This window comes from Podarcis cretensis (genome assembly GCF_951804945.1).
Source record: "Podarcis cretensis genome assembly, chromosome: 8".
In the NCBI taxonomy this organism is placed as follows: domain Eukaryota; kingdom Metazoa; phylum Chordata; class Lepidosauria; order Squamata; family Lacertidae; genus Podarcis; species Podarcis cretensis.
In genome coordinates, this window is record NC_137177.1 from 55,201,028 (window position 1) to 55,225,635 (window position 24,608).

The following is a 24,608-nucleotide window of genomic DNA, read 5'->3' on the forward strand; positions in this document are numbered from 1 at the left end:
ATGAGAACTGCAGGAGGGAAGGGGGAGGAGGTAGAGACAGAAGGTGACATTGGAAGACCAGCATTTTTATAACCCATTGGAATTTCTGGAGAGCCATGACTACAGAGAGGGGTAATCTTTTGCAGAAATGTCTTTTCTCCTCTTAAGTCCCATTGGCACCTTGCATCCTAATACTGCCCCCCCACCAGTGATGATTTCATTTTCATTTTCATATTGCTTTGAGTATGCTAGGAAATCCCTAGAATACTGGTGAAATTGCTGCTGAAAAAGATCAGTCTAAAATATTATTTCATTTCATTTATTTATTAAATTTATCTCTCTCCCTTCCTTCCTTCCTTCCTCCCTCCCTAGGGAGCCCAGGGTGGCAAACAGATGTATCTTTTAAGACAAAAACAAAGCAAACGTTCTAGTAAACAATTTCATTTTTTTATATAAAAAAAACCTAAAATAAGTTACAGAGTTCTAAAAGCAGTTCTGTATTGCTTTTTTAAATTTTAGAAAGTCTTCCATCCAGTGATCATAGAGTTAGCCCTTAGGCTTAACTTTAATATTGAAGTTAGTAACGCTCCCCTCACCTCCTTCCATCAAAGGCAACATTGATGGGACCTGGAAAATTGAGAAGTAAAAGACCTTAATGAAGTTATTGATGAAATGTATGTATTTATTTAGAGCATGTGTGCCCTCACTAAAGTGGTTCCCTGTGCTGCTTTTGTGCAGTCAGAACAAGACGGTCCTTGTCTGCAAGCTTAAAACAATCTAAAAAGGCAGGACACAAAAGGGACAGAGCAGAAAGAGAAGGTACGGATAATGTAGCTGGATGAAGAGGAGGAAAGAGAGAGAGAGAAAAAGAGAGAGAGAGAGAGAGAGAGAGAGAGAGAGAGAGAGAGTTGTGTTGCTATCTGCCCCCTCCTTCCCCACCTGACCTGGTTGGTGTTCATATTGTGGTGAGGTGCTATGGCATACCATTCACTTATTTTCAATAGGATTTGAAACTCCCCTTTTTAGCAGATGTAAAGTAACTTCCTGTTTTTTCCACTTCCTTCAAACCTGCTCTACTTTCCCCCACTAGTTATTTATTTATTGAGCAAGATTTATGCATCATTTTTTTTAAAAAAAATTGTGCATTGTGCACCTCTAAATCACCTCCCCCTTTTAATTTGCTTTAACTTAATTAATATAAACATATAATTTAAAATATTTGTGAACCTAGAACATTGACATCCCATTGAGGATCAGCTTGTACCCTTAAGCTCTAAAAGATAATCTGTAAAATCACCCCATATAAGCTCATTCTTGGTTAACATCTGCAGACAGTCTTTGAAGACAATTCTGTAGATTGGGTTAGGCAGCATGATGTCTTCTGGATGTTGTTCGCAATGTTCAAAACTCTCATTGTGCTAGGCGCATTTTGCGATGGGGAATTTTATTAGTGTGAACAGTTTCTGAGCTCTAGTGCGCACAGTACTGCGCCTAAGGGTTCAGATTAAAACTGTAAAGTGGAAGGAAAGGTGGACCTTTTTCTGCCTCCCCACTTCCAGCTACTCTCTGGAGAAGAGATCCTCTTAAGAATATTAGGTGGGTGGGCAGGGGTGGGACTAGACCATGTGAAAAATGAACATAATATTTTAGCTGCCGTTCATACTGTACATTTTCAGCTTTGTATTCTTGTTATAAAAAAGTGTGACTAGACATTCCGTTGTTGCGCCCATAACCTAGGTTTAAGGTGCCATATAGCTCCTAACTTTTATATCTCAGCTTCTAACACTGATCGTTGGACAGCAGCTCCCATCAGCTTCAACTCGTATAATAATAATAATAATAATAATAATAATAATAATAATTTATTATTTATACCCCGCCCATCTGGCTGGGCCTCCCCAGCCACTCTGGGCGGCTTCCATAAAAACCAAAAATACAGTAAAATATCACACGTTAAAAACTTCCCTGAACAGGGCTGCCTTAAGATGTCTTCTGAATGTCAGGTAGTTGTTTATCGCTTTGACATCTGCTGGAAGGGCGTTCCACAGGGCGGGGGCCACTACCGAGAAGGCCCTCTGGCTGGTTCCCTGTAGCTTTGCTTCTCGCAATGAGGGAACCGCCAGAAGGCCCTCGGCGCTGGACCTCAGCGTCCGGGCAGAACGATGGGGGTGGAGACGCTCCTTCAGGTATACTGGACCGAGGCCGTTTAGGGCTTTAAAGGTCAGCACCAACACTTTGAATTGTGCTCGGAAACATACTGGGAGCCAATGTAGGTCTTTCAAGACCGGTGTTATATGGTCTCGGCGGCCGCTCCCAGTCACCAGTCTAGCTGCCGCATTCTGGATTAGTTGTAGTTTCCGAGTCACCTTCAAAGGTAGCCCCACGTAGAGTGCATTCCAGTAGTCCAAGCGGGAGATAACCAGAGCATGCACCACTCTGGCGAGACAGTCCGCAGGCAGATAGGGTCTCAGCCAACGTACCAGATGGAGCTGGTAAACAGCTGCCCTGGACACAGATTTGACCTGTGCTTCCATGGACAGCTGTGAGTCCAAAATGACTCCCAGGCTGCGCACCTGGTCCTTCAGGGGCACAGTTACCCCATTCAGGACCAGGGAATCCTCCACACCTGCCCGCCTCCTGTCCCCCAAAAACAGTACTTCTGTCTTGTCAGGATTCAACCTCAATCTGTTAGCCGCCATCCATCCTCCAACCGCCTCCAGACACTCACACAGGACCTTCACCGCCCTCAACATAGGATGATGGGAGTCCAACGTATCGAGAATGATGCCATTTTGGCTACTGCTGCTATAGGTAGTCTACTTTCTTCCTTTCTTTTTTTGGCAAAAGCAAAAAATATTATTCCAACTAAATTCTACTTGGAGTAGACCTATTGAAATTAATGGGCATGAGGAACTTGTTCTGTTGTGAGTCAAACTTAGTTGGATACAACCCAGTGGCTCAGAATGGCCTCCTTCAAATTTAGCTAGCTATTCCATTTGTAACCCATACTTTCTTCAGGGAGCTCAGCAGTGGTGCTTCCCAACACTTGGCTGAGCCTAGATGTTCTTTGCTTCAGAGGTGGAATTCTAGTAGGACTGCATTCCTAAACAAACTGATCACACTGGGACTTACGTACGGGTAGAGATAGACAAATCTGTCCATGTTGCTTCTGCAACTTCCTCATTTCTCCAAACCTTAAATTCACTTCTCTGCATTTCCTCAACAATTTGTGCATGTTTATTTAAGAAACGATCCTTATGAAAATTTCTCAGCCCTTTAGTGAGAAATTTTCCTAATACTGTAAACACATTTTTTTTTTTTGCCTGAAGTTTTGACTGATGTACACATTTGTGCAAGCAATTTACCCTAATGTAAGGTATTTAGTATGTTATATTCATGAATATATGCATTTTTGGTATATATTGTTTGGTTGTTGAACTGAATCACAAAATTCAGAAAAATGCAAATTTTGAAAGATAGCTGTTTCGATTTGTGTCTTGGTTCAAGAAGCACAACTTAGGTAGTTTCTCATTAAAATGCAATAGTTTTCCCCTCCGTCTCTACTCACTGAACATGCATGAGATCACACTGCTGCATGTGTCTTCTTTAGCGTGGCCCAAATGAGTATTTATTGTTACCAGCTCAAAATGGGACTTCTTTTGCGGCTTGTATTGTGAAAGCAGAAGACATATACAGAAAATAGTTAAGCCTACCCAGAAGCTCCTTGAGTGCCTAGGATCTCAAGGTGGACATGAAACAGCCATTCTCTGCCTTGGACATGCTCATTGCTCTTTGGGACTGCCCTGACCTCCTAGGATAGGTGATAACTCTGTGTACAAATTAGGATCTCCATCTTCATCCAAGATGCTCATGAAGATTTACACTAATCTAGTGAACATAGTAACTCAGTAAAGACCTCATTTCAGAATGTAAATAGCTATTTAATATTTGCTAGCTGGGTGTTTTGGTTTCATATATTTTCTGAACTTTGCTCCCAAACTCATAATAAGCTTGGCCAGTACATATTTTTAGTTTCTGGGCTGGTAGATTCATGGATAACATTTCCACAAAGCTTATGAGTTATGTAGGCGTTCTGCTTGATGTTAAGGAGAGATAAGTGTACTTTTGACACCCCCAAATTTGTCTTTAGCTGCCGTGTTAGCCCTTTAATCAGAATGATTTTTGACCATCATGGTCAAGGTTGATTTGAAGAAATGCCCTGGAGAGGAAAGGTTAGCAATTTGTCCGCCCCATAATGGATTAATCGCTAGCTGTACAGTGTGTTTATCTTAAGAAGACAATTTGCCACACATGAAGAGTAGTAATTTTATTTTATACTAGGGGTGTCCCCGGTGTATCTTAGTCATTTCCTTTGCCATGTATTTTCCAGGTTATAGATAAAGTCTAAATTCAGCTGTCACCTTGGGGAAGTGGCTGAGGATGGAGGTGGTTTATTAACTGCTTATCTTGCCTGTAGGTGACACTGTTCCATCATTTATCAAACCATTTTCCAATATCTTGTCCAGGGACATATATGTGTGTGTGTATATGTGTGTGTGTGTGTGTGTGTGTGTGTGTATGAAAGACACAAATAAATACCTTCAGTTTCTGGTCCTTGTTAGAGAATGGATAAGTGGTTGGATGGTGTTCCAGATTGCCTTTTTATAAAATTGGTTCTGTTCATCAACTCTGCAGCATCAGTATGTTTTCCTTGTTTTTCTCCTTTGATGAATTAGATGTTAAGATAATCACACTTCAGCATTTCTTAAGGCAACTGTTATAGAGCAGAATTGTTTTTTGTGGGGAGGGACATGCACTTAGCATATCTTAATTCACAGCCAGGTTGGGTTGTTATATTAAGAGAAGTTAAAATATTCCTGTATGCTCAACCTGTGCCAAATGGGGTGTTCCATTAAAAACAGATCCATCCTTACCCATTGTTGTTCTCCTTAAACTTTGCCTTAAGTTGTTCCTCTGTTCAGATAAAGTCCCCAGTCCACCTGCAATCTTCTCACCATACCCACCACCATATCATTCCCAAGGGCACCGCAGTCTCACCTGGTACTTTCTGCAAGGGGATAGCAAAGCCCTACTCCATTCATGAAAGGAAAGTTAGGATCCATGCCTTTGTTCCCACGATAAAGTAATTTCCCTCCCAGACACCCACACACTCTGGTTCCTAGCAACTAGTGTTCCTAGTGAGCCAGTGTTGGATGAGGACCAAGGAGAGACAGCTTCGAATCTTGACTCAGCCATGAAGTTCAATGGGAGAGCATGGATCATTCACTGTTTCTCAGCTTAACCCAATTCGCAGGGTTGTAATGAGGATATAAGGGATGAGTACATAACAATGAACACATGCATGGGGTCCTTGGTGTGAGGAATCTGGCTCTTCAGGAGGCATAAGTTTTACTGCCTTTGGAGGTCCCAATTTGGGATTGAAGAGGCATCTGACCACCAGGATCTGGCTCAGGCGATGTTGTGCCATGGGTTGGTATCTAGTACCTCTGCCTCCAGGGCAGCGTCACCAACTAATCTGGCTGCCCCCACTTGCCTGGGTCAGAATCGAGTCTGAGCTGCTGCTCAAGATGGAGGCCAACAGTTCCATTAGGGCAAATACAGCACTGCCCCACCATCCACAGTCTGCACTCAGCTATCCCCACTGGCTGGCCTCCTTACTTACTCCTTTCTCCTGATCAGTCAGGGGTGCCTTTGTTTTGCCTCTTGCTCCACCTACTTTTGGCTTCCTTCTCATTCACTCTACTAGTCCCAATAGGCATACTTTTTTGGGGGTGGGGGTGTTTACCTAGCAGGGAGGGAAACTTTTGAGGAGAACTGTTTGCAGATTAAGGTCACCATTTACTGAGACAATGAAATATCTGGTGAGGTTTCCCCATTCATCAGTGGTGTCCTTGGCGCCAGATGTTTAGATGCTGCCATGTTCCATGCATATGTCTCTTCCTGTCAGGAAGCCATAATGCAAATCCACCAGCCCAGGTGCAACAGTGGACTTGCCAAGTATCCCTGCCTCTTTTGCCTTTTCCTCCTACCCGGGACACACATCTACTCCCCATCAGAGATGTGTAGATTGGAAAGAGAGTGCAATTAACCCCTGGAAAGCGTTGGTTTTGCCCAAGCGACGTGCACAGTAATGATATTGTTAGCTTCCCCTTAATTTCCAGTTTCACTATCAATTATGCCATGTGTTTCACCCAGTTGGTGCTACCCTCCCAGTGTTAATTATAACCTACAAGACTGTTACAGTTAATTTTATGGCAAGCATATTGTCTCTTCAAGGCTCTGGAGCGGCTCATAAATTATCTTGAAGGTAAAATGCAACTTGGGGAACTAGTTATGAAAATTCCATCCATCTCGCTTAAGAGATGCAGCTGCTACTGTCAGCTGCTTTGCTGCTGCATTGTGAAGGAATTATGGCGGGTCAGGTTTAAGAGGCAAGGCCCGGGCTGTCACCGAGGAGGAAGCCTGTCCTGGCCCTGTCAGACAAGTACCTTCTGCCAATCCCTCGTGGTTTTGCTTTTCAAGCAGTAAAAGGCAGGCTGGTGCAGGTGGATGGTCCCCAAGCTGTCTCTATTCATTACTTTACAGAAACTTGTTTTAGGTAGGCAGGTACGGAGACCTCCCTCCTGCCTTCGCTGTTGTCATGATGGTTAGAGGCATCATCTGCAAAGTGCAGGAAGAGAAAAGGAGGGAGAGGGAGAGACGAACTTGATACTGTCTGATGGCAGTGGTTATGTATTGGAGTTGGAGAGGTGTAGGAAGAGCCAGGATGGGGGGGGGGCGCTCAAAGACACGAGTGATTAGCCCCATAAACACAAACACAGATGCGCGCTCACACGCTGGAGCAACTCACTGGTCTGTAAAATCATTGCTGGTTTAATTGTAGGGAGGAATGGGTTTAGAGGGGAGGGGAGGGGGACATCTGTTCACTTCTATTTTCATGCACACTCTGAGGGGGGTGAGTTTTTGTTGCAAAATTAGTTCATAGGAAAAGTTTCAGGTATCATGGATTTATAATGGTCAAAGTGAAGTATTTTCATTCCCTTTGTTGCATCTTAAGGGGTGGGGGAATCAAACCTTTTGTCTCTTATAATGGTGTGTTTTCTTCCTGTCCTACCTGCCCTGTGGAACGCCCTCCCACCAGTTGTCAAAGAGAAAAACAACTACCAGACTTTTAGAAGACATCTGAAGGCAGCCCTGTTTAGGGAAGCTTTTAATGTTTAACAGATTATTGTATTTTAATATTTTGTTGGAAGCCACCCAGAGTGGCTGGGGAAACCCAGCCAGATGGACAGGGTAGAAATAATAAATTATTATTATTATTATTATTATTATTATTATTATTCCTCTTCATTTTCTCAACTTTTATATCAGAGTTCAAGGTAAATAAATATGATTTTAGCTGTCTTGGGTGAATATTTGTCCAACTGCTGAACACCTGTGAACAAACAATATGCAGTTATAATATGAAATTCATTAAAGCATGGCAACTATAGCCATCTTTTTGGAAAGTTGTTTATTTGTGTATCCTCTGTGTATTTGGATACCTCTTAAGATAGCATTGCCAAATTTTGCATGATGGTTCTTGAGATTAAAAAACAGGATTTTGTCTGCATTTGGATACATCATTTTGAATCAAGATGGAGGACTGAACCTTTCAAAACTGCACTGTTATTTTGGCTTCTTAGAATTACTCAGCAACATCAGGTGCAAGGCTTCTAGCTATTTATTAGTTGGGGTTGGGGTGCTAAAATCTCCTCCACACACAGAGTGGCTTATCAAAGCAAGGTAATATTCGGCAAACTATGTATTTAATAATCATAGCATGTTCTCCAACAGGAGTTGTCTCCAAAGTGTCTCCATTTGTCTAAATCAGTGAATGCTGACTGATCTATATTTTCAAAAAGAAAAGGAGAATGTGTTGATGAACAAATGTTACATGAATTATGAAGATGTAAAGTAATCCTAGGTTTCATTGCCCCCGCAACCCCTGCAAAAGTATTGCGATGTATTTTTCCAACCAGGAAAGATAATGCCTTCTGATTTAAATATAGGACCTTTGTGTAAAACAAGGCCTTATGATAGATCAGTTTTAAAGTTGGTTCAACAAAATGTATGATAAAGTTCTGTGAAATTGAAAATGCAATGCAATTTGATCAAAAAAACACAACAGCTTTGACAGCTCAATCCTACCCATAGCTGCTCAAATGTAATCCTGTGTCTACACCAGTCTACTCAGATTGAAATCCTATTGATTTTAATGGAGCTTACTGCCAGCTAAGTGGATACAGAATTGCAGTCTCCTTTCCCGTTTCTTGATTTTTATGCTTCTATACTAGTAGTAACAAACCAATGAGCTTTACTGTGTTAGGCTGCAGTCGTTCTACTTCTCTCATTAAGCCCCTCACTCTATCAGTATCTGGCTTTTCCTTGGCTGCCTCAAAAAGGTGCTTAATGAAACCATTACATCAATTAATATTTATTTTCATAACTGTCAGTGTAGTGCATGATCTTTGATGCCTATTTTATGCCCCAAGCACATGCCCTTATTACTCCTTCCCTTAGTTACCCCTCTGTAATACTTAGCTACTATTTGAGGAGGAGAATACTGTAATTTGCTGGTTTAAAAGTCAGTGTTAAAAATTGGCTGATGGGCACCTTGCTGGCACATGTGAACTGTGAAATATTTTCAGTGAAATACATACAAGTGTGTGTGTGTGTGTGTGTGTGTGTGTGTGTTGAAAAAAAAAATGGAGAGGGGGAGGCAAATGCCATGGAAGGAAATAATAGACCAAAGAGGGAATGATTCCAAAAGCCCTGTTGTATTCTGTTGCATCAACAATCCTGGAAGAAAACTGCATTTTCAAGGTAGGGTCAGTACCAGGTCAAAAATGCATTTGGGAAATTGCCTTTATAGAGAGAAACCTTGGCCCTGAGAGAACTTACATTGATTTAACTGAGATCTAGGTTTTATTGTATAGGATCTTATTTATGGATTTGCAGATTGCAAAATTGAGATCTGTCTTGACATTTGTTTACCCACCCCCCTTCAGTCAGCAAGAAAGGCACTTATAAATTGTAGACATGCAGAAATAAAAATACCCTCTGATGCTGAATACATGCATGCAGCTAAAAATATTTATACTGTAGGTTCCCCCTGATACAGTTCTCCATTATTCAAAGCAATTGCAGATCCATATCATTATATCACCATATGAGCGACATTAATTTATTGTGGGGTCTGATTTGAGCCCCTATCCAGCTCAAGGTGAGTTTGATGGACGAGGTCATACTGCATATAAAATAAATAGAACAGAGGACAAACAGCTGCCCCAATCCTAGTGAAGTTAGCCATGACATTTGGAGCAATCCTATGTAAGTTCCCCTGAGCTCAATGGGCTTCCCCTCAGGTAAGTGAACCTGGGATCATAGGCAAAGTTCAAATTAATTAGTTGGATTGGTGTGTAGTTGTTTTTAATGATGTTGCTATCTGCCTTTGTTTGCTTTTTTAAAAGAAAAGTGGGGTGCACAGTTTTTAATTAACAATAGATGACTTAACAACTGAAAGCATTGGAACTTAAATTAGTTATGAGTAACATTACATTGATTACACTGATATAGTCACAGCTAGCACAGCTAACTTTACCTGGATCAAAGTAATTGGTTTCTTTGTTTTTCATGAAATGCCTTTCAAATTAGTAATAAAACAACCCATAAATAGTTTTTTAAAAATATTTGATCTCAATTACTCTATTGCCATAATTACAATTAGAAAATAAGAGAAATTGACAAGATGCCAAACATCTCAGGTGCACACTGACAATCTAACAATGACAATACATTTCTCAAAGTTACATGTTCCTTTAACTCTCATGTTCCAATAACAAATAAAGGAGTCCTACTCTCTCTCTATTCCCTGTTCCCACAAAAAATAACCGATAAAGAATCCATATATTTCATTGTGGTCAATAAACATTGATCTTTTTAACCATTCCTTGTCATAAGTATAATTGCCATAAGTATAATTGCCAATCTCCCACTTTTAGCTCTACTTAACCACTCATCTCTGTGGACCAAGGCATACCCCGGTATCTGATAATGTGAAATTACTGGCTTGTGTTAAACGTATGTCCTCCTATTGAAAGCTGCAAGCAGATAACCTGGGGTTTCCCCTGGTTTCTCAGCAACCCCTGAATCAGAACCATGCCTGCTTAGCTTTAAAATTGCTGCCTCACTGGGTGCATTCAGACCACTCATTTAAGATGGCACTGTGAAGATCTTATGCCCAACTGCTTTCTTCTATGTATGTATGCTGGGAAACCACTGCCAATCAAACCTTCCCATTGCATGATTTAAAGCCCACACACCGGTGATCTTCATTTACAACCAGGGATAGACAACATCAGCCTATTTCAGTTTGTCATCAGTTTCACCCATGTCCATTCAGGAATCCATTCAGTCCAGGTTTCTGGGTTTGTTTGTTTTTTAGGGTTCATGAAAAAACTCATGTTTAAATTCTCTTGATTTGTTTGTTTTGGTACACATATCCCCCATAGACGGTTCATTTTTGTACACATTTTTGAACCAAAACAGCACTGCAGAATTTGGTGAAATATAATCCAGTTGCTAGCTGTTCTGATCTACATATAAGTCTTAAGAACAGCCACCTAGGTTGGTTTGCTTTAGTGGGTTTGCATCTAACTAAGTTTTTATTTAGGGTACACCAGTCAAAATTAATCGGCCTGTTAGCCATGCCCAGTGGGTCTACTTTGAGAACGATGACCACTGCTATCTATCATCTATCTATCTATCTATCTATCTATCTATATCTATCATCTATCTATCTATCATCTATCTATCTATCATCTATCTATCTATCTATCATCTATCATTTTTCTTCCCTTCCCTTCCTCATGGAAGGTTACAACAATTAAAATATTAAAACCAATCAAAACAATTTACAATCTCCGAGTTTAAATTCCAGACTGAACAAAACTGTCCTTTTGCGACACAGATCCACATTTTTACTACACCTGCTAAAGGGCTTTACTTTGTATGAAGCATCCTTAGAGTTCATTGGTATAACTGGAGAAACAAGATTCTCTGTGAGATGCCCTTCCATTCTTTATGGTAGGGATACAGCTGGACTTTGAAGCCACTTACTTTATAAGGGTTTCTATAAAGATTTTTGTGATTTCTTTGGTGCGGAAGGGGTTGGTATTATTTCACATAAGAGTTGTGCAGAAATGTGTTGTCATTTGTGTACAGGGTGGAAAATTTTCTTGCTTTCTCAGAGACTGAATGCACACTCACAGATGGCTCTGCTCAGGTGCGATTTTAATTATGAAGTAGCACAAAGCCCAACACGGTAGGCAGTCTTCTTAATAAATGTCCTCAAGCTTTTGTCTCCACGTGTCAAAAAGCCTTTTTATTGAGTGATTAAAATTTTTATTTTATTTTATTAAATTTCCTCCAACATTCCCTTCCTCCAAAAAGAGGGAGATGCTTTGAGAGGATAAAGTGGATTGCAAAGTCAACATCTATAAATGAGAATTGATGATTTACTGTTTTATGAATGGAGAGAAATATAATTTTTAGTGTTTTATAAATCTGACCACCATATAAGAAAACTGCTTACAAATATAGCAAATCCAAACAATCATGGAATTTAATAATAGAGCACATATATACAAAGTAACAAAATTGCACACTTCTTTTCCTTTTCCGTGTTTGCTTAATGTTTAATTTTTTTTAATGTTTGATTGTAATTAGCAATCAAAAGGAGGTACATAGAGTCATCAATATGCGTAAAATAAACCCACTGTGGTATATCCATGTAAATTGTACTCAGAGTAGACCTATTTAAATAAAGTGACTTTAGTGATGCCCGCTGATTTTTAGCAAGACTATTCTGATACTGCTTAGTTGGATACAATCCACCCCCTTTAACAGACTGGCTGTTAAGTGCTTGGAAGATGGTATTTATGATTAAATTGACAAAACATTGTCAAATTGAAGAGAAGGAATGAAGGCAGGTAATTGATTGGTGATAAATGGAATGTCTTCACAATGCTTTGAAGTAATACGGCACAAGGCAGTGTTTAACCTTACACTCTCCTCGGAGTCATATCAAAAGATTCTCAATCTAAATTATTATTTGAACGGTTACCTTTAAAAAATGGGGGGGGGGCACCCCAAAATAATTAAAAATCAAAATAATTGTATTACAGGACAGTTACTATAACTGAGTAACCTTTTCTGAATTGACATTAAAAATGTGCAGCAAGATATGTATTGTATGCTGTCCTGGGAATCTCTTTGAAGAGTTGGATATAAGTCCCTATACTAAAAAATAAAAGCAGGCAGGGAAGAGGAGGTAGCAGAATTTCAAACTGTAGAAGCAAAGCAGCGTTCATTTAAAAACTGGGCCGTTTTGTAGCCCCCCCCCCCCGGATAAGACAACAATGCTACAGCCTTATTCTTAAAAATTAGTAATATATTACAATAATGTTATACTGTCTCTGCCTTAGTGGGGAATTATGAGGGCCTCATGTTAGGACCTCAGTGTCCTGACATAGTTAATTATCCATAGATAATGGTTTTCAGCAGTAGATGCTATGAGCTCGCCAGCCTCACTATAGAGGGCTTATTAAGTGTGCGAAGACTCAGGTGCATCGCACCTATGCACTTCCCCTGCCGAAGCAAAGCAGCTGTGTTTTCTTTTCTGTATTATACATCACATGGAGCGCCTCGTTTATTATAGCGAAAGCTAATGATGCAAGTGGAAACTTCTTTATGTTGTCCCCAACCCCTGCACCGTCATGTGGCAATGCATTTGCTGCAGAGACGTTCACTTAGCTTCCATAAGTAATTTATCTCTCCCAACACCAAATGTATCTTTTATCTAAAATGCTTCGGCTCCGGGGTTCATTATTTTAATCACAGCTCATTTAAATGGTTCTTCTTTTCCTAAAGAAAAAAAAAAAATGCTTTTTATGACCGTGATAAAATAACAGTTCTGTTGAACAGACAAATCTAGGCAGTTTTCCAGCATGATTTTCTAACATTCCCAAGTCATTGTTGTGTTTAGTGCTTTTTATTCTTATGGCCATGTTTATAGCACCAGGGCCAGCCCTAGACCAAATGGTGTCCGAGGCATCGAGCGCCTTTGGCACATCCCTTCCATTTGTTCAGCGATTCAGTGCCTTATTATTGTTTTCATTACATGTATAGTCCATGCCACAATTTTGATGGGTGACCTAGGTGCAGGATTTATCCCTGTCATTGTAAGATGTTGAAGTTTGCAGTCCTGGGGGGGGGGGGGTGATCACAATGATGCACACACAAATGCCATTTGTTGAGTGGACACTGATTGTTCTGTTGTGAGCGCTGACCTCAGCAGAGGCGAGGTGGGTGAGAATACCCAATGTGTTTCCTTGCAGATGTTGTGGCCTACAGGTCCCAACAGCTCCAACTAGCATAAGCAATAGCCAGGGATGATCTAGAGAGAACCACATTAGCCCACCCTGCCCTAGACAGTTTTATGCAGGGCTCAGGTTGGAGACCTCATGAGGGCAGAGCTCAGACGTTGCTTCAGCAGCAGGAGCCCTCGGACTGAGCCTGAAATGGAAGAAGCCGTGTCTTTGTTTCTGGCTAGCTCTGCATTTGCTGGGAGGATCCTCACCATTTGAAGGGGCTCAACTTGCTCTAGTAGTCATTGACTCTGATAGAAACTGTGGTCTGAGCTGGGACCCTCTCATCTGGAAGAGAACATGGTGATATCCTAAGGCGGGAGGGGCACTGGCATCACAAGCTCTTCATGCAAAAGTAATTCTGGAGTTGGCCCTGGGGGGCAATTCCCACTCCAGCTATGAATCTCTAGACTCAAGTCCTGGAGGATAGTCTGTCCCCAGGGTTTTGATGCTGACATTGTCCATTCCCTATGAATAAAGACAAAGAAATGATGGTTAATACTGTGCCCCACCCCACCGACTGCCACTGATGGGTGGCCAAACACTCAGTGATAATGAGTATTAATAAATAAATAAAACAAGGTAATGTGTATTTGGAACACAAAGTGTAAATTGCACAATACATCTTGAAGCAGGGAAATTGACAGAGGACTGTGTGTTCACTGGCAGCCCCTTGTTTCTTACAATTTATAGTTTGGCCTTGAGAGAGTGCAACGATGCCTAATTTTAAACTTTTTCCAAGTTTCCCACTGTTTCAAACCTACAACCGTTTGATTCGTTAGTAAGCTGTAACTGATCTTGATCTTTATTTTGTTTTAAAATCTCCAATATAATCAAAACAAGGAGCGTTTGGCCCATGAAAGCAAATGCTTTTCGATCCTTTGTTGTCAGATCCACACAATTTTCTCTCCAGCAGGATTAGATGAAACAGAAAACCGATATACCAGGGCCCTGGAATTGCTGGGTTGTAATTTAGAAATATCCATTTTATCCCATGTAATTTCTTTGCTAAGATTCCTTAGTCTGAATCTGATACAGGTAGGAGCCAAGACAAACACTAACCATTTATAGTCATTCAGACCAGTTTGGATTTCACTATAATGCAAAGCAAAGAGATATCTTGGCTCCGTTTCAGGTGAGTAACAGGGGCAGAAAATGCATTTCAAATTTAGCATCAAATGTTGCCACATGTTTCTTTTAACAATTGCAGACGTTTCTATAATGCAAGATGTAATGTAAGCACGCTGGTATTTCCATTCCTTGAAAGCCTAGGCCCATCATTAAGGGATTCCCAGTGAGCACTTAATTTAAGCAAATAAAAGAGCTGGCTTTGAGGATGTATTGCAACCGATTAAGAAGATGAGTTATCCTTAACTCCGAGAACAGCCACAACTGTGGACAAATTTGAAGCAAGTAGCAGGGAGCTTAGGCAGACTGTTAGGGTGAGACATCTTGGCCCTTGATAATGACACATAATTCCACCAAATGAAAACCAGAGATGTATCTCCGTGAGCGTATCACGATGCGAACTGTGGAGGTAAAAGTTGTGTTGAAAATGATAAGAGGCTTGGATACCAAATCCTGTGAGGAGAGGCAATGGAAATTACTTCTTCACACAGCATGTAATTCAACTATGGCATTTGGTCCCAAAATATGTGGCAATGTCCACCAACTTAGATGGCTTCCAAAGAGGATTAGGCATATTCATGGAGAATAAGGCTGTCAATGGCCTCTAGCCGCAATGGCTACGTTCTTCCTCCACTGTCAGGCAATAGAAGAAGAAGAAGAGTTTAGATTTGATATCCCACTTTATGACTACCCAAAGGAGTCTCAAAGCGGCTAACATTCTCCTTTCCCTTCCTCCCCCACAACAAACATTTTGTGAGGTGAGTGGGGCTGAGAGACTTCAGAGAAGTGTGACTAGCCAAGGTTGCCCAGCAGTTGCGTGTGGAGGAGCAGAGACACGAACCTGGTTCACCAGATTACGAGTCTACTGCTCCTAACCACTACACCACACTGGCTCTCAATAAGCTTCTGAGTCCCAGTTGCTGGGAACTGCAAGTGGGGAAAGTGCTGTAATGCTCAGGTTCTCCTTGCAAGGCTTCCCATGAGCATCTGGTTCACCACAATGAGAACAGGGTGCTGAACTCAAGGGTCCAGCAGGGCTCTTCTTATGTTGAAATAGGTTGAAGGAGTTAAGTAAATTTAACCTGGAGATTAAGAGTCAATGTGGTAGCCACCTTCAAATATCTGATAATAGAACAAGATCCCTTATCCCTTCTGTACCCACTAGATCCCTGTGGACCAGTTTTCCGACAAGTTCCAAAGATCTCAGAAGCCACAGTAACTTGGAGCAGGGCTTTTAGTGTGACTGTCCCTGTTCTGTGGACCAGCAATTCCTGCCAAGTTACGGCAGGTCCCCACAATCTGCACTTTCTGGAAACATTTGAAGACATTTTTATTTCAATAGGCTTTCTGAGCTGGATGAATGGGGTGTCTCTCTTGAATGGTTTTAGTTTTCTTTTAAACATATCTGCTCTTTTTTGTGTTTTTAACTGCTCTTTTGCTCTTTTTGTTGTACACCACCTTGAGATGATTGTGTAGAAGGCCATCTAACAGCACCAATACCTTAACCCGTGGGTTCAAATGGCAAGAAAGGGGATTTTAACTAAACATTAGGGAGAACCCTTTGATGGTGGAACAGGCCGCCTCAGAAAGAGGTTATATATTTATGTATTTCATAAAATTTATACACTATTTGGTTGTAAAAAAAAAAAAACCCTCAAACCGGTTTACAGAGAGAATAAAACAATAAAATTGTTTAAAGCTCTTTAAAACCTTTGAGGGATTGTTGTAGTAGCAGGTTCCCACATTGCCCTGGGGTTGGCCCTTTTTCATCTGTTTGATTGAATGCCCGAAGCATAAATCTCCCTAAAATATTAAATGGTATGTTATAGTTAAGGATGTTCATTAACTGAGGTGATACAGCCAGCTTGTGGTGCCCTACCACTGCAGTTTTCACATTGGGAGTAGTTTCTTGTAAGTGAGGTTCTTCAGGCTCATATACGTACATCCACGTGATTTCTCTTCCTTCCAGGGCTGCTCCCAAATGACTGCGAGGCTGAATAATGCCTCTCTGCCCACACATTTTAGCCCTATATAATGTTAAGGAATGCTTGAGCCCCATAGCTCCCAAGCAGGCAGTGCTCTTTAAAGTCATTCATCTTGGTAGTAAAACACTTGCAGGGGTGTTAAGCTTGAATATAAGCCCCTGCGCTTCTATTAAGAGGAAGTCAGCTTCAGTGTCTCCTTGTATGCTTCTATACCTCTCAGAAGTTCCTCGCATCCCACTCGGGGCCAACTGGGGGTGGAGGGTTGGATGGATAACCTTAAGCTGACCTTTGCCCATCTGGGGCCATGTCCTAGCAAGCGATGTCTTGCATCCGTCGGCTTCAGCTGGGCTGCCGATTCTGACAGACGTGTAAACAGATGCAAGCGTTGTTGCTAATGACAGGTGATTATAAGTGGCGTGGGTGCCAAAGTAATTAAACTGCTCTTTGACAGGAACATTTGGCGGTGTGGTATTTCAGCATTAGAAAAATTGTTACAACACATTTCCCCCCCTGCTAGGCTGTAAGGCCTGAATACCATTAATTACGATCCTTGGGCTGTGGTGGTAGTGCTTGTTGAGATTTCTCTAGCTATGATCGGGAGACACTTTGTGGAAGCAGAGCTAAGGGTGGAAATATTGGTAGATGCAGATTATTTTTGTCCATCAAACTGCAGTTTTTCCTACTCTATGGAAGAGGAGCCTTTTCCAGTCAAAGGGCCACATTTCTTCATGTGGAAACCTTTCAGGGGCCATGTGCCATTGTTGGCAGGACCAGAGGCAAAAGTAGACAGATAAGGGGTGTCACTCTTGCCTATGCACAGTGTGCTACATTCCAGCCACCAAAAGCCAGTCTGCCATCTTGATTCAAAATCGTGTCTGGTATCAAAACGTCAACAAAGAGTTCCCACCTTTACATCAAAAAAACCCTTCATGTTGGGTGAAGTTAATAGTGATGCACTTTGTCTCATATCTTGTTTAGCCATGTATTCATCCCACTAGAATTTTGTTTGAAAGGAATATGTAACAAAGCTTTACATTATTTTAAATGGTTGCTTGTCTTTCATTTGGTTAGATGCCCCAAATCATCCATTAAAAAACTAGGATGAAAGTCCTAGAGAATAGGTTCTTTTATGTTAGATATGTAAAACTAGAGAGGTTTGTCTGCTGGTACCTTTAGAGATTTCCCATTTTTGTTTTTGTATTTTTTTTAAAAAAAACCTCTGCCATTTATGAGGTTCTAATTACTTTGGCGGCTAATCAGTGCACCAGCAAGTTAAAAAGAGAGAAGTTAAACATCGCCAATCTTGAAAAGAGCTTCCATTGTCTTCTACCTCTGGTGCCAGGGGAATCTTTTGAGTCGTGCTGCAATGCTCCTCTCAGTGTAACATGTCATGAAACATTTCTCAGTAATGACCGACACTGAATATGAGTTGACAGGACCTCTGACTGGGCAGAATGGGTTCAATTACCAGAGATGTTGGGTTACCTGAGATATATTTTTTTAAGGACCAATTGCACTTGATTCTGACCTCTTAACTCACAGGATTTGTGGAAGTGACAACAAATAGGCTGATTAAGTGCTGCTTCCAACCCTTCACTTTTTTTCCTAGCATGGTAAATATTTTTAGCTTCTTCCACATCTATGTTTCCCCCCTTTAAACCCAAGTGTAATATATTTATTAAATGAAGTGTAATTATACAAATTCAGTGAATGGTGTCTGGTGCCCATTGGGATGGATAGAGCAGAAAGCAGGGAGACCAAACAGTATGTGGAGCCAGACCCAATGATAGGCAGAACCAGCTAGGCCACATCCACACCATTACTTTAAAGCACTATGATATCACTTTAGACAGTCTTGGCTTCCCCCTAAGAACCCTGGGAACTGTAGGTTCTTAAGGGTATTGAGAATTGTTAGCAGACCCCGAAGAATTGATGCTTTTGAATTATGGTGCTGGAGGAGACTCTTGAGAGTCCCATGGACTGCAAGAAGATCAAACGCATCCATTCTGAAGGAAATCAGCCCTGAGTGCTCATTGGAAGGACAGATCCTGAAGCTGAGGCTCCAATACTTTGGCCACCTCATGAGAAGAGAAGACTCCCTGGAAAAGACCCTGATGTTGGGAAAGATGGAGGGCACAAGGAGAAGGGGACGACAGAGGACGAGATGGTTGGATAGTGTTCTCAAAGCTACCAACATGAGTTTGACCAAATTGCGGGAGGCAGTGGAAGACAGGCGTGCCTGGCGTGCTCTGGTCCATGGGGTCACGAAGAGTCGGACACGACTAAATGACTAAACAACAACAACAACAAGCAGACTCCTATTCCCTTCCCAGAGTTCCCTGTCAAAACCACTCTGGGAATTGTAGCTCTGGGAAAGGAACAATTCTAGCCTGTGCCCATCTGCCCTGCTGATTTCTACAAGGACAACACTGATGCTTAAGGGGAGGAGGAGGCAGTGCCAACCCCTGAACTGGTCATAAATAGGAAGGCAGGCAGGTGGGGGCTGACTGAGGTTGGTGGGGGCCCTAATGGGCCAACCTCTGCTGAGCGCTGGTCCCCACTGCCCTCGTCAATTTCATCTCTTCCCAGCATGAAGCCTGGCTCGAGAGCTGTCATTCTATCTTGGAAAAATATCTGGGACATAGTGTCCCAAAATCAATATAAGACAAGTGATTGGTCTCTTAACCTCACCTTTCTTCTTCTTGTAGCGGTTACATTGCTCCCGTTCACCTGTAGCCAACCTGACGCCAGAGTAAATGAAAGGACCTGCCATCAAAAGTATCTTCTCTCTCCCGTTCCCTGCTTTTCTTACTTGGGACTGAGCAGAGTTTTACACTTGTTCCTAGTCTGCTGCCTTCAGCTCCCAGATAGAATTATAGCAAAACTGCCTAATTAAACTGTCGCTGTCTGCCTGCACTCGAGTGCCTTTACAAAGTCATTTAACTGACTGACATTCCAAACTATTAAAGCCAGTTGCGGCGTGTCTCCGTTGCTGTGGATAAAAATGAATGGAAATTTGTTAATGTGCGCTGACATTTGATCCTGGATGTTGAACTAACGCTGCACCACCTGAACTCATCTCTTCCCTCCCTCCCTCCCACCCACCCACCCACCCACCACCTTCATTCTAATCGCTTCCTATGTTTGTTATTTCCTATAATAAATTGGAGGAAATTGCAACAGGTATTAACATTCTTCAGTTTGATTTATGAGTGCCTGTTGAACACAGCATCCATCTCATGCTTCTTTTGAGATTGTACTTCTGTGATGGAATATTTCTCTTCCTCCCGCCCCCCCACTCCAAATATACAGTAAGAGCATAATACATTTCCTTCATGGAGGACGAATAGAGTTACTACTACTGTGACTTCTGAACCAGGGACAGGGATCCTGTGGCCCTTCAGATGTTGTTGAACTCTGTGGAGGCTGGTGTGACACTGCCCCACCAACTCTGTCTGTCCTTAGCCAGTCCCCATCTACCTACCTTCTTACTTAGAACCAGTCTCCTCCTTTTTAGTCCTCTTAGTGTCGCCCTTCTAGAAATCAGCAGGGAGGAAGATGGAGACAAAACCAGAATTTAACAGGGAGGAAGATTGGGACAAAACCAGAATTTAACAGGGAGGAAGATGGGGACAAAACCAGAATTAGGTTTCCCTGCCTATCATTGGTTCTACCTCCACTAGACACTTGTGCTGGCAAATCCTACTTTTCTCCCTCCTGATATCTGCTCTACCAGTCACAGTGGTAACTCCCATCACAAGAAGCTTTGGTTCACTTTCTTGATAAACTGACATTCACTTTAATGGAATTATGCTCTCTGGTCACATCTCTACTTTTTTAAAAAAGTGAAAATGTAAGCTAAGATCCAGAGGACTAAGGATCAAGTCAGGAAGTCAAAACACACCAAGAGCTAGGAAGGCCAGATTTGCCCAAGCAAACTACCACCCTCAATAGCAGTGACTACCCCATGGCCAGTGTGGGTGGGGGGAGTCACTCCAGTACCTAGAAACCCTTCATTGCAGGAATGAAGAACTTGTGGACTTCAGCTCCCATCATCCCTGACTATTGTATGTGCCGGCTGGGGCTGATGAGAGTTGGAGTCCAACAACATTTATAGGTCCACTGGTTCCCCATCTTTGCTTTTCTGCTTAGGACAGCAGCATATTTCAATCTACAGTCCTGGGTGACTCCCCGGATGGTGGTTCCAACAGCATTGAGCTCCTTTGGTTAACTAGGCTGTGTGTGGAATAAACACCTTTTTCTCTTTTCTCTTGGACCATCTCCCTGTCCATTGCAGCCAATGACAAGAAGTAATTGGGAAAGCCTGCATCTGTTTTGCAAGCAGAAGATCCCAGGTTCAGTCCTGCAACATCTCTAGATAGGGTTGGGGTGGGTGTCCATCCAAAACCCTGGAAAGCCACTGCCAGTGCTGGCAGTACTAAGAAAGCTGGACCAATGGTCTGCTTCCCGTGTCCCTATGTTCTGGTATTTAAAAAATTAAAATTCCTCAGCCAAAGTGCTATTTATCAGACCCAAACCATTTGCATGGTGTCACATTTGTCTAATAGGCATGCTTAAGAGCAAATGCTGTTTGTGTCTTGCATAACAGGAGCTTCGAGATTCTAGAAGACAATGAAAGCACCTGAAGGCCCTCTCATTGCAGACAATCCACAGGCAAGGACTGGTGTCCTTCTGCCACACTACTCACATTTTTCCTCCTTCCAATTCCTCACTTCCTCGCTAGGCACGTAAAAGCCAAGCAGCAACTCCACTAGGGGTGCCACATCTGATGTCCAGCCCAGGAGGAAACATTTCCTTGCCAACGCAATGCGGGAACAATATCCTGCCAAAATCCACAGGGGAAATAGTTCACTTTCCTGTGTGTTGGCTCCAACAATAACACATCCGAACTAAATACAGAATTAGCTTCCTGTATTTGATTCCGCCATCCCCAAGTCCAAGAAACCTGGAGTTCTCCAGAGAAGGCAAACAGTAGAACAACTGACATTTTAAAACCCCCCTCCTGCAGAAAAGATATGTATTCATTCCCGAGCAGATAAACTGGTCCCACCTTATGCTATTGTCATTTCATCTTTTGAGGAGCCTCATGAAACTCCGGCAGGAGCTTGAGTCCCAACTTCCATTAACAACACAAATTTTCAGTGTGCTATTTATATATTGGGTTGATTAATTTATGAATAGCCTTTCACATGCATCTCGATGTGATTTACTAAAGTACTTTAAAACAGGTAGAAGTTAGTTTTTAAAATGGTACAAAAACATAAAGATAAGATTTAAAACTAGAAGAAGAAAAAGAAGTGGAAGAAGAAGCAGCAGCAGCAATGGCTTTCCCCCTAAGAATTCTGGGAGCTGTAGATTCATAGAATTGTATAGTTGGAAAGGACCTGAGGGTCATCTAGTCCAACCCCCTGCAATGCAGTAATCTTTTCCCCATTGTGGGGCTGGAACCCATGACCCTCAGATTAAGACTCCCATGATCAACCAACTGAGTCATCCCAGCTGTAGTTTGTAAAAGGTGCTGAGAATTGTTAGGAGACCACTCTTCCCCTTACAGAGCTACAATTCTGAGAGTTCCCCTTAAAGAAGAATTCATTGTTAAACCATTCAGAATTTGCTTGTGTCCAAAGTAGTGCTTGTTCCATTTGAGCAGGAATTTCTGCTTGCACAATGGATCTCCCCCTCTCAATAAATTTGTTCTGGGGTTTCCTTCACCATCTGGAGCAGATCTGAGGAGGACATGAAGTGCACATGGAGAGAGATTATTTCTATTTATTTACACAATTTATAGACCGCTTAACTACAGTAGTCCCTAACCACAGTGGCGTAGCGTGGGGAGTGCAGGGGGGGGCCGGCCGCACCGGGAGCAACATGGGGGGGAGCGCTCACACTAGCAGCTCTCTGCCCCTACTAAAATCCACGGGTTAGGGAGCCCACGCTCGCTCGGCTTGGCGAGGAGGTCGCGGAAGGGGGAGAGCGAAGCCTTCTGCCACGGGCAAAAAAAGGAGAGGAAGCTGGGCGGGCTGGCTGGCTGGCGAGGGTCTGGCTGCGCCTGCTGCTGCCGTTGCCGCTGCTGCCGGGCTTTGACAGCTTGGCGAAGCGGAGGGAGAGGAGCTTTATGGTAATTGCGGCTCTCTCTCCACTGGCCTTCTGGGTAGTGAGCCGAGCCGAGCAGGGAGTCTGGCGAGGGGGCGGGAAGAGACTTTCCCCCTTTTTTCCACCTCGCCTGGTCAAAAAGGAGAGCGGAGTCTCCTCAGGGCGCCCTCAGGCAGGGCAGGGCAAGGCAAGCAGAGTGAGGAGGAGAGAGAGGGGAAGGGGGGGAGCAGCCAGGAAATGCCGTGGTGTGGAGGGGGAATCAATTAAGGAGAGAAAGCGAAAAGCCTTGGAGAAAGGAAAAAAAGGAAAGAAAAGAGGCAGCTCCGGGAGAGCGCGGGGGAAAGAGAAGCCTCGCTGCTGCTGCTGCTGCTGCTTGGGAAAGTGGAGTGGAGGTGGCTGTGCTGCCGCTGCCACGGCCACTGCCTCTACTAGTGGCGGCTCCCTGAGTGCTGAGCCCGCCGGGGGGAGGGGAGGGGAAAGAGGAGAGGGCGGGGAAGGGAAGGAGGAGGCGGTGGAGGAGGAGGAGGAGGCGAAGGGGGGCAGCGTGCAGCAGACGCAGCCCCTGCTCTCCTAGCGGCAAGGTGAGGAAGAGCGGCTTTCCCGGTGGATTAAATCCCCAGAGCCAGTCCAGCCACACACACGCACACACACGCCACCGCCACCGCCAGGACGCGGGGCTCTCGCCAGGGAAGAAAGAGCATGTAGGCGCCGTCGCCAAGGAGCCGTCGAGCCCACTGGGTTAGGGGCGCAAATTACTTGCCTTGCCCCGGGTTAGGGGGCGCAAATTACTTGCCTTGCCCCGGGTGCTGACAACCCACGCTACGCCGCTGCCTAACCAGTTTACAAAGATTCAATACAAGAAATTAAACATCTCTGCAGTGCTACTGGCTCTGTGAATTTAGTAACAAGTAACCCTCTTTGACTTTCAGAGCTATATTTTTATTTGTTTAAAGACACTTTGTTTCACAGATCCACAAATAGTGCAACATCTAAAAAATATCAATGGACTGTATCAAACAAAGTTCTACATGAAGTAGAATAAATAGGTTATTTATGTCCATTAACTTCAATGTGTCTACTCCGAGTAGGAGGAGCATTGGCTACTTTCATGTAACACTTTCATAATAAGGCTAGAATTGGGGACAAAGTGTGTTGTCCTGCCTTTTAAATACATTTAGGAGCACAGTCATTGTTGAGGTTAAATAGTTGTCGAGAAAGCTTCCGAATATTAAACCTTGGCGTGAAAGCAGTTTTTTGAAAGAATAAAGTCTTGCTCTAATCCTTTCATTATATTCTTCTTTTTAAGGTCTCCCTCTCCTTTAAAAGAGAAGGGAAAGCTTTAAACCTTGAAGTGCCTGCATAAAGGAAGCTTCTTTTGCAAACCAGCCAGGGAAACATATGATACCATTTGCCATTGCAGAATGTGGCCTGCTGTTCTCCTGTAATTATAATGGCCTAAGCAGTGTGGGGTTGGTTAGCCTTCCTTAACAATCATTAATCTACTGAGTCTTCATAACCGCGGCCCATCTTGAAGAACAGCAGTCCTTGGCGCAAGAGGCCTCTGTAGCGAGCGAGGGATTGCCTTCTTGACTTGCATTCTGCCACTTGCCAGTCCTGGAGAATTCTGGGAAAAAGCTTCTCCCCCCCACAAAAAAACAACAACCGCCTTCTTCTTTCCTCTCACATCCTCTTGATAGCTGCCTGCCCTCTCCCTCTCTCTCCCTCCCTCTCTGGTGTGTCCCCTTCTTCCTCCTCATTGTTGAAAGTTTTATTTCTGTGTGACTGGGAGCCTGTTTAGCAGACCATATTGCCAGCGAAGGTACGTCGTTTGTTGCGCGGTTCTGGCAAGGCTGGGCAGTCAGCTGGGATGTAATTAAGACTCAGAGAACAGGCTGTCTTCGCCACAGGAAGG

The 24,608-nt window shown here is 42.9% G+C and overlaps 1 protein-coding gene across 9 annotated transcripts in view; it reads left to right on the forward strand.

Annotated features, from left to right (window-relative positions):
- FTO (FTO alpha-ketoglutarate dependent dioxygenase) overlaps positions 1–24,608 on the forward strand; it is a 269,303-nt gene that overhangs the window by 127,779 nt on the left and 116,916 nt on the right. The window contains exon 9 of one of the 9 annotated variants that reach the window (XM_079988833.1): positions 19,291–19,638. The exons of 7 other annotated variants lie outside the window; for them this stretch is intronic. In XM_079988833.1, the coding sequence (XP_079844959.1) occupies positions 19,291–19,318 (28 nt within the window). In that variant the 3' untranslated portion in view covers positions 19,319–19,638. Of the gene's footprint in view, positions 1–7,141; positions 7,191–19,290; positions 19,639–24,608 lie in introns of those variants that run through there. One more of the 9 variants, XM_079988832.1, reaches the window with a different exon arrangement.